We start from the raw sequence: 15,513 nt of genomic DNA on the forward strand, positions 1-15,513 counted from the left end.
TCTGTAGGACTTTAGTTCACCTACTATGTCTTCTTCAGTCCTAGTCCCAGGCCTAATCACTAGTCCAAGGCCACCTCTACTAACTGTCTCCTGTACCCCTCCACTAGTTTGCCCAGCTGATTGCCACCTGTAAGAAGCTAGGCCCTGACAAGTTCCCTCTGATCGACCAGACCTTCTACCCAAACCACAAGGACATGGTAAGAACGACTTAACTACCTATCTAGCTAAATACCTATCTGTACACAAACCATAAGAGCTACCTATCTGCATAACTACCTGCCTACCTAATCACCTATCTACCTATCTGTACACAAACCATAAGAACTACCTATCTGCATAACTACCTGCCTACCTAATCACCTATCTACCTATCTGTACACAAACCATAAGAACTACCTATCTGCATAACTACCTGCCTACCTAATCACCTATCTACCTATCTGTACACAAACCATAAGAACTACCTATCTGCATAACTACCTGCCTACCTAATCACCTATCTACCTATCTGTACACAAACCATAAGAACGACCTATCTGCATAACTACCTGCCTACCTAATCACCTATCTACCTATCTGTACACAAACCATAAGAACTACCTATCTGCATAACTACCTGCCTACCTAATCACCTATCTACCTATCTGTACACAAACCATAAGAACTACCTATCTGCATAACTACCTGCCTACCTAATCACCTATCTACCTATCTGTACACAAACCATAAGAACTACCTATCTGCATAACTACCTGCCTACCTAATCACCTATCTACCTATCTGTACACAAACCATAAGAACTACCTATCTGCATAACTACCTGCCTACCTAATCACCTATCTACCTATCTGTACACAAACCATAAGAACGACCTATCTGCATAACTACCTGCCTACCTAATCACCTATCTACCTATCTGTACACAAACCATAAGAACGACCTATCTGCATAACTACCTACCTACCTAATCACCTATCTACCTATCTGTACACAAACCATAAGAACGACCTATCTGCATAACTACCTGCCTACCTAATCACCTATCTACCTATCTGTACACAAACCATAAGAACGACCTATCTGCATAACTACCTGCCTACCTAATCACCTATCTACCTATCTGTACACAAACCATAAGAACTACCTATCTGCATAACTACCTGCCTACCTAATCACCTATCTACCTATCTGTACACAAACCATAAGAACTACCTATCTGCATAACTACCTGCCTACCTAATCACCTATCTACCTATCTGTACACAAACCATAAGAACTACCTATCTGCATAACTACCTGCCTACCTAATCACCTATCTACCTATCTGTACACAAACCATAAGAACTACCTATCTGCATAACTACCTGCCTACCTAATCACCTATCTACCTATCTGTACACAAACCATAAGAACTACCTATCTGCATAACTACCTGCCTACCTAATCACCTATCTACCTATCTGTACACAAACCATAAGAACGACCTATCTGCATAACTACCTGCCTACCTAATCACCTATCTACCTATCTGTACACAAACCATAAGAATGACCTATCTGCATAACTACCTGCCTACCTAATCACCTATCTACCTATCTGTACACAAACCATAAGAACGACCTATCTGCATAACTACCTGCCTACCTAATCACCTATCTACCTATCTGTACACAAACCATAAGAACGACCTATCTGCATAACTACCTGCCTACCTAATCACCTATCTACCTATCTGTACACAAACCATAAGAACGACCTATCTGCATAACTACCTGCCTACCTAATCACCTATCTACCTATCTGTACACAAACCATAAGAACGACCTATCTGCATAACTACCTGCCTACCTAATCACCTATCTACCTATCTGTACACAAACCATAAGAACGACCTATCTGCATAACTACCTGCCTACCTAATCACCTATCTACCTATCTGTACACAAACCATAAGAACGACCTATCTGCATAACTACCTGCCTACCTAATCACCTATCTACCTATCTGTACACAAACCATAAGAACGACCTATCTGCATACCTACCTGCCTACCTAATCACCTATCTACCTATCTGTACACAAACCATAAGAACGACCTATCTGCATAACTACCTGCCTACCTAATCACCTATCTACCTATCTGTACACAAACCATAAGAACTACCTACAGTTGAAGTCGGAAGTTTATATACACTCAGGTTGGAGTCATTAAAACTAATTTTTCAACTACTCCACACATTTTTTGTTAACAAATGATAGTTTTGGCAAGTCGGTTAGGACATCTACTTTGTGCATGACACAAGCCATTTTTCCAACAATTGTTTACAGACAGATTATTTAACGTATAATTCACAGTATCCCAATTCCAGTGGGTCAGAAGTTTACATACACTATGTTGACTGTGCCTTTAAACAGCTTGGAACATTCCAGAAAATGATGTCATGGCTTTAGAAGCTTCTGATAGGCTAATTGACATCATTTTAGTCAATAGGAGGTGTAACTGTGGATATATTTCAAGCCCTACCTTCAAACTCAGTGCCTCTTTGCTTGACATCATGGGAAAATCTAAAGAAATCAGCCAAGACCTCAGAAACAAAAGTGTAGACCTCCACAAGCCTAGTTCATCCTTGGGAGCAATTTCAAAACGCCTGAAGGTACCACGTTCATCTGTACAAACAATAGTACACAAGTATAAACACCATGGGACCACGCAGCCGTCATACCGCTCAGGAAAGAGATGCATTATGTTTCCTAGAGATGAACATACTTAGGTGCGAAAAGTGCAAATCAATCCCAGAACAACAGCAAAGGACCTTCTGAAGATGCTGGAGGAAGGTACAAAGTATCTATATCCACAGTAACAGGTACAAACAGGTACTGTACTAACAGGTACAAACAGGTACTGTTATCCACAGTAACAGGTACAAAAGTATCTATATCCACAGTTAAACGAGTCCTATATCAACATAACCTGAAAGGCCGCTCAGCAAGGAAGAAGCCACTGCTCCAAAACAGCCATAAAAAAGCTAGACTACGGTTTGCAACTGCACATGGGGACAAAGATTGTACTTTTTGGAGAAATGCCCTCTGGTCTGATGTAACATAAATAGAACTGTTTGGCCACAATGACCATCGTTATGTTTGGAGGAAAAAGGGGTGAGGCTTGCAAGCCGAAGAACACCATACCCAACCGTGAAGCACGGGGGTGGCAGCATCATGTTGTGGGGGTGCTTTGCTGCAGGAGGGACTGGTGCACTTCACAAAATAGATGGCATCGTGAGGGAGGAAAATGATGTGGATATTTTGAAACTTCTTTGTGATAGGGGACAGCATTTTCACTTTTGGATGAATAGCGTGCCCAGAGTGAACTGCCTCCTACTCTGTCCCAGATGCTAATATATGCATAGTATTATTACTATTGGATAGAAAACACTGAAGTTTCTAAAACTGCTTGAATGATGTCTGTGAGTATAACAGAACTCATATGGGAGGCAAAAACCTGAGAAAAAATCCAAACAGGAAGTGAGAATTCTGAGGCGGGTCGATTTTCAACTCATCGCCTATTCAAATCCCAGTAAGATATGGATCTGTTTGCACCTCCTACGCCTTCCACTAGATGTCAACAGTCTGTAGAACGTTGAATGAAGCCTCTACTGTGATGTGGGGCTGGATGAGACGGGAATGAGTCTGTGGTCTGGCGGAGTGCCAGTTCTTGGTCACGCGCATTCCAAATGATATCGCCTTGCGTTCTATCACTTCTGTAGACACAAAGGAATTCTCCGGTTGGAACAATATTAAATATTTATGATAACAACATCCTGAAGATTGATTCTCTAATTAGTTTGACAAGTTTATTCGACCTGTAATATCACTTTTTGAAGTTTTCGTCCGACGTTCGCCTGGATCTGCGCGAGCGTTTGGACATGTGTACTAAACATGCTAGAAAAAGTAGCTACTTGGACATAAGTAATGGACATTATCGAACAAAACAACGATTTATTGTGGAACTAGGATTCCTGTGAGTGCATTCTGATGAAGATCATCAAAGGTAAGGGAGTATTTATGATGTAATTTCGTATTTCTGTTGACTCCAATATGGCGGAGAAATGTTGTTATATCTGAACGCCGTCAAAGATTATTGCATGGGGTGATTTTTCCGTAAAGTTTTTTTGAAATCTGACAGCGGTTGCATTAACTTCTTTGGGCTGCGGGGGCAGTATTAAGTAGCCTGGATAAAAGGTGCCCATTTCAAACGGCCTCGTACTCAATTCTTGCTCGTACAATATGCATATTATTATTACTATTGGATAGAAAACACTCTCTAGTTTCTAAAACCGTTTGAATTATATCTGTGAGTAAATCAGAACTCATTTTGCAGCAAACTTCCTGACAGGAAGTGGAAAATCTGAAATCGATGCTCTGTTCTAGGGCCTGCCTATAAATGTGCTTGATATGTACAGTGGGGCAAAAAAGTATTTAGTCAGCCACCAATTGTGCAAGTTCTCCCACTTAAAAAGATGAGAGAGGCCTGTAATTTTCATCATAGGTACACTTCAACTATGACAGACAAAATGAGAAAAAAAATCCAGAAAATCACATTGTAGGATTTTTCATGAATTTATTTGCAAATTATGGTGGAAAATAAGTATTTGGTCACCTACAAACAAGCAAGATTTTTTGCTCTCACAGACCTGTAACTTCTTCTTTAAGAGGCTCCTCTGTCCTCCACTCGTTACCTGTATTAATGGCACCTGTTTGAACTTGTTATCAGTATAAAAGACACCTGTCCACAACCTCAAACAGTCACACTCCAAACTCCACTATGGCCAAGACCAAAGAGCTGTCAAAGGACACCAGAAACAAAATTGTAGACCTGCACCAGGCTGGGAAGACTGAATCTGCAATAGGTAAGCAGCTTGGTTTGAAGAAATCAATTATTAGGAAATGGAAGACATACAAGACCACTGATAATCTCCCTCGATCTGGGGCTCCACGCAAGATCTCACCCCGTGGGGTCAAAATGATCACAAGAACGGTGAGCAAAAATCCCAGAACCACACGGGGGGACCTAGTGAATGACATGCAGAGAGCTGGGACCAAAGTAACAAAGCCTACCATCAGTAACACACTACGCCGCCAGGGACTCAAATCCTGCAGTGCCAGACGTGTCCCCCTGCTTAAGCCAGTACATGTCCAGGCCCGTCTGAAGTTTGCTAGAGAGCATTTGGATGATCCAGAAGAAGATTGGGAGAATGTCATATGGTCAGATGAAACCAAAATAGAACTTTTTGGTAAAAACTCAACTCGTCGTGTTTGGAGGACAAAGAATGCTGAGTTGCATCCAAAGAACACCATACCTACTGTGAAGCATGGGGGTGGAAACATCATGCTTTGGGGCTGTTTTTCTGCAAAGGGACCAGGACGACTGATCCGTGTAAAGGAAAGAATGAATGGGGCCATGTATTGTGAGATTTTGAGTGAAAACCTCCTTCCATCAGCAAGGGCATTGAAGATGAAACGTGGCTGGGTCTTTCAGCATGACAATGATCCCAAACACACCGCCCGGGCAACGAAGGAGTGGCTTCGTAAGAAGCATTTCAAGGTCCTGGAGTGGCCTAGCCAGTCTCCAGATCTCAACCCCATAGAAAATGTTTGGAGGGAGTTGAAAGTCCGTGTTGCCCAGCAACAGCCCCAAAACATCACTGCTCTAGAGGAGATCTGCATGGAGGAATGGGCCAAAATACCAGCAACAGTGTGTGAAAACCTGGTGAAGACTTACAGAAAACGTTTGACCTCTGTCATTGCCAACAAAGGGTATATAACAAAGTATTGAGATAAACTTTGTTATTGACCAAATACTTATTTTCCACCATAATTTGCAAATAAATTCATTAAAAATCCTACAATGTGATTTTCTGGATTTTGAAGTGTACCTATGATGAAAATTACAGGCCTCTCTCATCTTTTTAAGTGGGAGAAATTGCACAATTGGTGGCTGACTAAATACTTTTTTGCCCCACTGTATTAGTATACATGCACTTCAAACGCCTTCCACTAGATGTCAACAGGCAGTGAGAGAAGAAATTGAGTATATAACTTGATCTGAGGCCGAATAAGAGCTCCTGGCATGACGTGACACCAATTTCTTGTTTTCTGGAATGCGCGAGAAGGGACCGGGTATTGCCTTCTGAAAAGCTGTCGTTATAGATGGCTAATATCTCCGGCTTTGATTTTATTTGATAAATGTGACAATATCATCGTAAAGTATGTTTTTTCAATATAGTTTTATTAGATTATTGAATTTTTTTCGGGACGTTAGGCATGTTGCGTTGTCTGCGTTTGTTCACGAAGGAGAGCTTCACGCCACTTTGCTAGCTTTCCGTGCTAATTGACTGGAGAAGAGGACATTCTAAAACCAAACAACGATTGTTCCCGACAAAGGACCCCTTGTACAACATTCTGATGGAAGATCATCAAAAGTAGGACCCATTTTATGATGTTATTTCATATATCTGTCGAACATGTGTACTATTAGTTTGCGCCCAGATTTTGGGCACTCTCTCACTATAACGTAAGCTGGATGTCGTAATGAAGTTATTTTTTGAATTCTAACACGGCGATTGCATTAAGAACTAGTGTATCTATCATTTCCTATACAACATGTATTTTTTAGTAACGTTTATGAATAGTTATTTGGTCAGAATAGGTGAGTGTCATAAAAATATCCGGACAATCTGGGAAAAAGATGCTACGTTAGCACAATGTATAACCACTGATTTCAGCTCTAAATATGCACATTGTCGAACAAAACATAAGTGTATGTATAACCTGATGTTATAGGACTGTCATCTGATGAAGCTTATCAAGGTTAGTCAAAAATTATATATCTTTTGCTGGTTTGTTACGATCGCTAACTTTTGCTGCTGGTAAATGGCTTGTGTTTCTGGCTATTGTGGTAAGCTAATATAATGCTATATTGTGTTTTCGCTGTAAAACACTTAAGAAATCGGAAATATTGGCTGGATTCACAAGATGCTTCTCTTTCATTTGCTGTACACCATGTATTTTTCAGAAATGTTTTATGATGAGTATTTAGGTATTTCACGTTGGTGTCTGTAATTACTCTGGCTGCTTCGGTGCTATTTGTGACGGTAGCTGTGATGGTAGCTGCAATGTAAAACTGATTTATAGCTCAAATATGCACATTTTTCGAACAAAACATAGATTTATTGTATAACATGTTATAAGACTGTCATCTGATGAAGTTGTTTCTTGGTTAGTTTGGTTGGTTCTTGGTTAGTTAGGTTGGTTTTGTGCATGCTACCTGTGCTGTGAAAAATGTCTGTCCTTTTTTGTATTTGGTGGTTGGCTAACATAAATATACGTGGTGTTTTCGCTGTAAAACATTTAAAAAATCAGACATGTTGGCTGGATTCACAAGATGTTTATCTTTCATTTGCTGTATTGGACTTGTTAATGTGTGAAAGTTAAATATTTCAAAAAAATATATTTTGAATTTCGCGCCCTGCACTTGAGCTGGCTGTTGTCATAAATGTACCGACATCGGGCTTGCAGCCATATTAAGAACAAGTTTATCTTTAATTCTATGTAAAACATGTATCTTTCATCAAAGTTTATGATGAGTATTTCTGTTATTTGACGTGGCTCTCTGCAATTTCTCCGGATATTTTGGAGGCATTTCTGAACATGGCGCCAATGTAAACCGAGATTTGTGGATATAAATATGCACATTATTGAACAAAACATACATGTATTGTGTAACATGATGTCCTATGAGTGTCATCTGATGAAGATCATCAAAGGTTAGTGAATAATTTTATCTCTTTCTGCTTTTTGTGACTCCTATCTTTGGCTGGGAAAATGGCTGGGTTTTTCTGTGGCTATGTACTGACCTAACATAATCGTTTGGTGTGCTTTCGCCATAAATCCTTTTTGAAATCAGACACTTTGGCTGGATTAACGAGAAGTTTATCTTTAAAATGGTGTATAACACTTGTATGTTTAAGGAATTTTAATTATGAGATTTCTGTTGTTTTGAATTTGGCTCCCTGCAATTTCAATGGCTGTTGGTTAGGTGGGACGCTAGCGTCCCACATATCCCAGAGAAGTTTTAAGACATCAGTCAGGAAGTTAAAGCTTGGTCACAAATGGGTCTTCCAAATGGACAATGACCCCAAGCATACTTCCAAAGTTGTGGCAAAACGGCTTAAGTATAACAAAGTTAAGGTATTGGAGTGGCCATCACAAAGCCCTGACCTCAATCCTATAGAAAATTTGTGGGCAGAACTGAAAAAGAATGTGCGAGCAAGGAGGCCTACAAACCTGACTCAGTTACACCAGCTCTGTCATGAGGAATGGGCCAAAATTCACCCAACTTATTGTGGGAAGGTTGTGGAAGGCTACCCGAAACGTTAGACCCAAGTTAAACAATTTAAAAGCAATGCTACCAAATACTAATTGAGTGTATGTAAACTTCTGACCCACTGGGAATGTGATGAAAGAAATCAAAGCTGAAATAAATCTTTCTCTCTACAATTATTCTGAATTTTCACATTTTTTAAATTAAGTGGTGATCCTAACTGACCTAAGACAGGGAGTTTTTTTTAAATGTCAGGAATTGTGAAAAACTGAGTTTAAATGTATTTGGCTAAGGTGTATGTAAACTTCCAACTTCAACTCTATCTACTGCCTATCTACCTAAATACCTATCTACCTATCTGTACCCAAACCATAAGAACCACCTACCTACTTAACTACCTGTCTGCCTAACTACCTACAGTGGTTCCTCCTTTAAAAGTTGTGAGCTTACACTGCGGGACTTCATTTGAGGTCATTTGTGATTTAGTACGATACCCTGCATCACCACTTCATTGCTCCAGACCAGCGCTAGGGAGAGTAAGAGTTAGTTATAATCACTGATTATGATTGTGGGTCCTACTGTGTCTCTAACTGACAATGAATGGGTGACATAAATCTAAATAGAAATTGATAATTGTGCACGTCCTCAATATTACCTACTAAAACTGTTGTTACACTAAGTTTTTAATTATTTTATTTTGTTAGGATTATTTTGCTCTTACAGTAATACTGTAGGCCACTCTTGACCAGTCAAATTGCACAGTGCCTGGGTGGTGCAACAGTCTAAGACACTGCATAGCAGTGCAATCTGTGTTGCAACAAATGCTGGTTCAATACCCATGCCAGCCTCGACTGGGAGACCCATGGGATGACTGTAGATTTTTGGCTTTTCTCCCTCTAAACACAGAAATAAATCATTCTAAATAACAACCTGGCTTTATTTACAAATTAGTAACAATGTCCCCCTGTGTTCAAGAACAGCCTTTTTATCGCTCATTTTACCTTATTTGAATACAAAATAATTTCCAAAATATTTAAGGGGCATTGCACTAATAATGGCTCTGACTAGGGAAACGTTCCCGCTGTTCTGTTCTTAGTACCAGTCTGCACGTTCAAACTAAAATAATGTAGCTAATAATGGCATCTTTATGCTTTCATTAATAAAATTATGACAAAAATACTCTTTCAAAATGCCTATGTTTATTTAGTTATGGATCCATAACGAATTACTATGGGAATAAATATCACTGAAATACAGAAATATCCTCCAATCTTCCAATCCTCTATATGTAGTTATTGGTGGAGAGTCACACCGTACTTTTCGATATACTGTAGGCCTACCGTAGGCAACATGAGTCTCACTAGTGTTGAGTAATGTGCTGTTAAAAGTGGTGTAGGTCTTATTAATTTAAAGAGCATATTGAAGTTAGAAGCAATAGGATTTGAAGCAAAAGCCTACAACTATTTTAGCACCGTTTTGCGCTGCTCTGAGACAAGCATTGGGACTGGTCTTGATAAATGAGGTTTTTATTTTCACTGAATCTCCATTTGGGTATTGGTTAGACTCGAGCTAAAACATTACGGTGCAGAAATGTTATGCTCTTAGTGTAACCTTTGTTTAACTAGGCAAGTCAGTTAAGACCAAATTCTTATTTACAAGGACAGCCTACCTCCCTGTCGGGGAAATGAACCACGGTCTCCCGCATGCCCTGCCCACACAACATGGAGAGTCTTTAGCTAAATAGCCCCGTACTGTACTCCCGACCGTCACGTTGTACAGCTGCATATTTTCCATTCCTTCCTAACGGAAACCCAGAGGGTTTTTCGTTTTTCTTGGAATAGAAACACCATAATATTTATCTAATTAAACACACCAAACTTTGGTGTCTCCTTCCTGAGCAGTATGATGGCTGCGCGGACCATGGTGTTTATACTTGCGTACTATTTTTTGTACAGAAGAACGCGGTACCTTCAGGCATTTGGAAATTGCTCCCAAGGATGAACCAGACTTGTGGAGGGCTCCAATTTTTTGGAGGTCTTGACTGATTTCTTTTGATTTTCCCATGATGTCAAGCAAAGAGGCACTGAGTTTGAAGGTAGGGCTTGAAATACATCCACAGGTACACCTCCAATTGACTCAAATTGTGTCAATTAGCCTATCAGAAGCTTCTAAAGCCATGACATAATTTTCAGGAATTTTCCAAGCTGTTTAAAGGCACAGTCAACTAAGTGTATGCAAACTTCTGATGCACTGGAATTGTGAAACAGTGAATTATAAGTGAAATAATCTGTCTGTAAACAATTGTTTGAAAAATTACTTGTGTCATGTACAAAGTAGATGTCCTAACCGACTTGCCAAAACTATAGTATGTTTACAAGAAATTTGTGGAGTGGTTGAAAAACGAGTTTTAATGCCTCCAACTTAAGTGAATGTAAACTTCCGACTTCATCTGTAGAAGACTAAATCCACGAGTATGTGTGAGTATAGTGTGTGTCTTATCATGGAGACTGAACAGTAGTCCAGGTGCGACAAAACTAGGACCTGTAGGACCTGCCTTGTTGAATGTGTTGTTAAAAAGGCAGAGCAACTCTTTATTATGGACAGACTTCTCCCCATCTGAGGTACTGTTGTATCAACGTGTTTTGACCATGAAAGTTCACTATCCAGGGTTACTCCAAGCGGTTTAGTCACCTCAACTTGCTCAATTTACACATTATTTATTTTCAAGGTTTAGTTGAGGTTTAGGGTTTAGTGAATGAATTGTCCCAAATATAATGCGTTTAATTTTTGAAATATTTAGGACTAACTAACTTTATTCAAAGCCAGTGGCATGTCATGTTACAGGCATTGTTTTTTCCATTTCTGTTTTGAGGTTTTTCTTTAGCACGTATAGCTTGTTAGCAAGTAGGGTGCACTGATTGGTGTCACCTCATTAGTCAGTATGTGTTAAACCTATGCTGATTGCCATCTCGTTAGTTGGAAGGTGTTTCACCTGTGCTAGACCAGGTGCTTTTTAAGAGTGGATGGCCCAGTGCTTAAGTTGCCTTGATAGGGTGGCCACCCTTTGCCTTGGTGACAGCTTTGCACACTCTTGGCATTTTCTCAACCAGCTTCATGAGGAATGCTTTTCAAACAGTCTTGAAGGAGTTCCCACATATGCTGAGCACACGGCTACTTTTCCTTCACTCTGCGGTCCAACTCATCCCAAACCATTTCAATTGGGTTGAGGTCGGGTGATTGTGGAGGCCAGGTCATCTGATGCAGCACTCCATCACTCTCCTTCTTTGTCAAATAGCCCTTACACAGCCTGGAGGTGTGTTGGGTCACTGTCCTGTTGAAAAACAAATGATAGTCCCACAGAGCGCAAACCAGATGGGATGGCGTATCGCTGCAGAATGCTGTGGTAGCCATGCTGGTTAATTGTGCCTTGAATTTTAAAAAACGTCATAGACAGTGTCACCAGCAAAGCACCCCCACGCTGTCACACCTCCTCCTCCATGCTTCATGGTGGGAACCACATGTACGGAGATCATCCATTCACCTACTCCCGAGTGGCACAGTGTTCTAAGGCACTGCGTCTCAGTGCTAGAGGCGTCACTACAGACCCCGGTTTGATTCCTGGTTGTATCACAACCGGCCGTGATTGGGAGCCCCATAGGGCGGCAGACAATTGACTCAGTGTTGTCCGAGGTTGGCCGGGGTAGGCCGTCATTGTAAATAAGAATTTGTTCATAACTAAGTTGCCTAGTTAAATAAAAATGTAATAAAATACTCTGAGGGTTAACACCTTTAGTTGGCTTGCCGTATTTTGATTTCTAGACGAGCATCCTGGTTCTGATTTCCCTGATTTCGTTTCCTGTCTTTAAGTGTGGTGTGGGTTTTTCTTTTTTTTGCCTCTTCATAGTCAGATTTAGTGGGCGCTCATGTTGGGTGTCTTTTAGGTTCCAGTTGTTGTTGCCAGTCAACTTTCAGTAGACACCCCCATGAGTGTCTTTCAGAACCCATCCTAAAACCCATCTTGTTTCCTTTTGGTTGTTGGTCAGTGATTCTTTGTTAGTTCCCCCTCCTGTTTGAGCGACATTATTTGTTGTTTTGTTTGCTTGGGAACGTAACAGTCATCAGCAAAGATTGAAAAAAATAAGGAGCCTAGACAGCTGTCCTGGGGAATCCCTGATTCAACCTGGATTATGTTGGAGAGGCTTCCATTAAAGAACACCCTCTGTGTTCTGTGAGACAGATAACTCTTTATCCACAATATAGCAGGGGGTGTAAAGCCATAACACATACCTTTTCCAGCAGCAGACTATGATTGATCATTTCCAAAGCTGTACTGAAGTCGAACAAAACTGCTCCCACAATCTTTTTATCAAGTTCTCTCAGCCAATCATCAGTCATTTGTGTAAAGTCTTGTCAATTTGTTTACAGTAAAATAGCATTGTATCTGGTCAAACACATTTTTTTCCAAAAGTTTACTAAGGGTTGGAAACAGGCTGATTGGTCGACTATTTGAGCTAGTAAATGGAGCTTTACTTGACTTTTGCTTCCCCCCAGGCCCGAGGGCACACACTTTCTAGTAGGCTTAAATTGAAGATATGGCAAATAGGAGTGGTAAAATCATCCGCTATTATCCTCAGTAATTTTCCACTTTACGAAATGTTAAATTACAATGATTGTCTTTCATAATTTGATCAGTTATACTTGGATGTGTAGTGTCAGCTTTTGTTGCTGGCATGTCATGCCTAAATTTGCTAATCTTAATTGTAATTGGCAACATCAGTGGGTTTTGTGGTGAATTTGTATTTTATTTTACTTTTATTTAACTAGGCAAGTCAGTTAAGAACAAATTCTTATTTTCAATGAGGGCCTAGGAACAGTGGGTTAACTGCCTGTTCAGGGTGAGTGAGCCATCTGATTCAATGACGGCCTAGGAACAGTGAGTTAACTGCCTGTTCAGGGTGAGTGAGCCATCTGATTCAATGAATGATGGAGCCGAGTTTGCATATTTTCTTATTTTTATTCAGTTTAGTCACATGATTTCTCAATTTGCAGTACGTTTGCCAATCGGTTGTGCAGCCAGACTTTTTTGCCATTCCTTTTGCCTCATCCCTTTCAACCACACAATTTCTCAATTCCACAACGATTTATCACTTTTTGTGCATGATTATTAGTAAGTGGAATCAGCAATTTCATAAATGTGTCAAGTGCAGCATCTAGTTGCTCCTCATTACACACCACAGAACAGCAAAAATTATTTACATCAACAGCATAGGAATCATTACAAAACGTATTGTATGACCTCTTATACACTATATTAGGCCCAGCCTTTGGAACTTTGGTTTTCCTAGATATGGCTAGTACATTGTGATCACTACATCTTATGGATCTGGATACTGCTTTAAAACAAATTTCTGCAGCATTAGTATTGATATGATCAATACACGTTGAATATTTCCTTCCTGTGATGTTTGTAACTACCCTGGTAGGTTGACTGATAACCTGATCCAGGTTGCAGGCACTGGTTACAGTTTGAAGCTTTTTCTTGAGTGGGCAGCTTGATGAAAGCCAGTCAATATTTAAATCACCCAGAAAATATACTTGATATCACAGACATTATCAAGCATTTCACACATATTATCCAGATACTGACTGTTAGCACTTGGTGGTCTACAGCAGCTTTCCACCAGAATGGGCTTTAGGTGAGGCAGATTAACCTGTATAGAAAAGTTTGTTGTCATATGCACATTCTTAAAAACATAGGTGCTTCGTCAGATCAAACAAACAAACTGTGTGCTCACTTCCCAACAGGGTAGATGAACCTGTAGCCATATTACTTCAAAGTATTTAACATATGATCCTCTCTTAGATTTACAGGAATGTGGTTCTGAATATAAACAGCAAAACACCTCCACCATTGGCATTTCTGTCTTCTCTGTAGATGTTACAACCATGTATTGCTACCACTGTATCATCAAAGGTATTATCTAAGTGAGTTTCAAAGGTAGTAAGAATAGGAATGTCATCTGTTACTAGCATGTTATTGACTTCATTAACCTTGTTTCTTAAGCTACATATGTTAATGTGGGCTATTTTTAGTACTTTCTGGAATGCTTGATTGTTTTCATTGCTTTACTGGGAAGCTTAGCCGAAGTAGACGAGCTCATGTTATTTATGTTAGTGCAGGGTGATCTGCACCCAGTGGACTTCCTACTAGTGCACACCACCTCAGTGCTAACAGTATAACTCTGGTTTATCGGCAAATGAAAAACAGCTTCTATCTCAAGGCCATCAGACTGTTAAACAGCCACCACTAACATTTAGCGGCCGCTGCCAACAAACTGACTCAGCTCCAGCCACCTTAAAAATGGGAATTGATGGAAATTATGTAAAAATGTACCACCAGCCACTTTAAACAATGCCACCTAATATAATGTTTACATACCCTACATTACACATCTCTTATGTATATGTATATACCGTACTCTATATCATCTACTGCATCTTGCCATCTTATGTAATACATGGACCACTAGCCACTTTAAACTATGCCACTTTATGTTTACATACCCTACAGTACTCATCTCATAGGTATATACCGTACTCTATACCATCTACTGCACCTTGCCTATGCCGTCTGTACCATCACTCATTCATATATCTTTATGTACATATTCTTTATCCCTTTACACTTGCGTGTATAAGGTAGTAGTTGCGGAATTGTTAGGTTAGATTACTTGTTGTTATTACTGCATTGTCGGAACTAGAAGCACAAGCATTTCGCTACACTCGCATTAACATCTGCTAACCATGTGTATGTGACTAATAAATTTGATTTGATTTGATTTGAAATGATTACTGCGTACAATAGCTGTAGGTTCAGCAGAGACGTTCAGTGCAGTAAAAGGGACATAAATTAGGTTATTTAGATTGTGTCTTCCCACTCCCCTAGAATAATGTACATTTGCTGAAGCTTTATGACTCAGTGACACAATGGTCAAGATTAACTGAGCTGGGCTTGGGTCATTGATAAGTCATTGTCTCAATTGGGACAACATCAACAGCCTGATCAACTCTATGCGAAGGAGATGTGTCGCACTGCATGAGTCAAATGGTGGTCACACCAGACACTGACTGTT

The 15,513-nt window shown here is 40.0% G+C and overlaps 1 protein-coding gene across 2 annotated transcripts in view; it reads left to right on the forward strand.

The window, feature by feature from the left end:
* Positions 1 to 15,513, forward strand: part of LOC139552800 (synapsin-2-like) — a 274,172-nt gene that overhangs the window by 95,259 nt on the left and 163,400 nt on the right. For both annotated transcript variants that reach the window (XR_011670537.1, XM_071364849.1), the window contains exon 5: positions 108 to 197. Coding sequence is in view for 1 of the 2 variants with exons in the window: in XM_071364849.1 (XP_071220950.1) it covers positions 108 to 197 (90 nt within the window). In the remaining variant the exon portion in view is untranslated. The remainder of the gene's footprint in view (positions 1 to 107; positions 198 to 15,513) is intronic.

This window comes from Salvelinus alpinus, chromosome 2, assembly GCF_045679555.1.
Source record: "Salvelinus alpinus chromosome 2, SLU_Salpinus.1, whole genome shotgun sequence".
Taxonomy (NCBI): domain Eukaryota; kingdom Metazoa; phylum Chordata; class Actinopteri; order Salmoniformes; family Salmonidae; genus Salvelinus; species Salvelinus alpinus.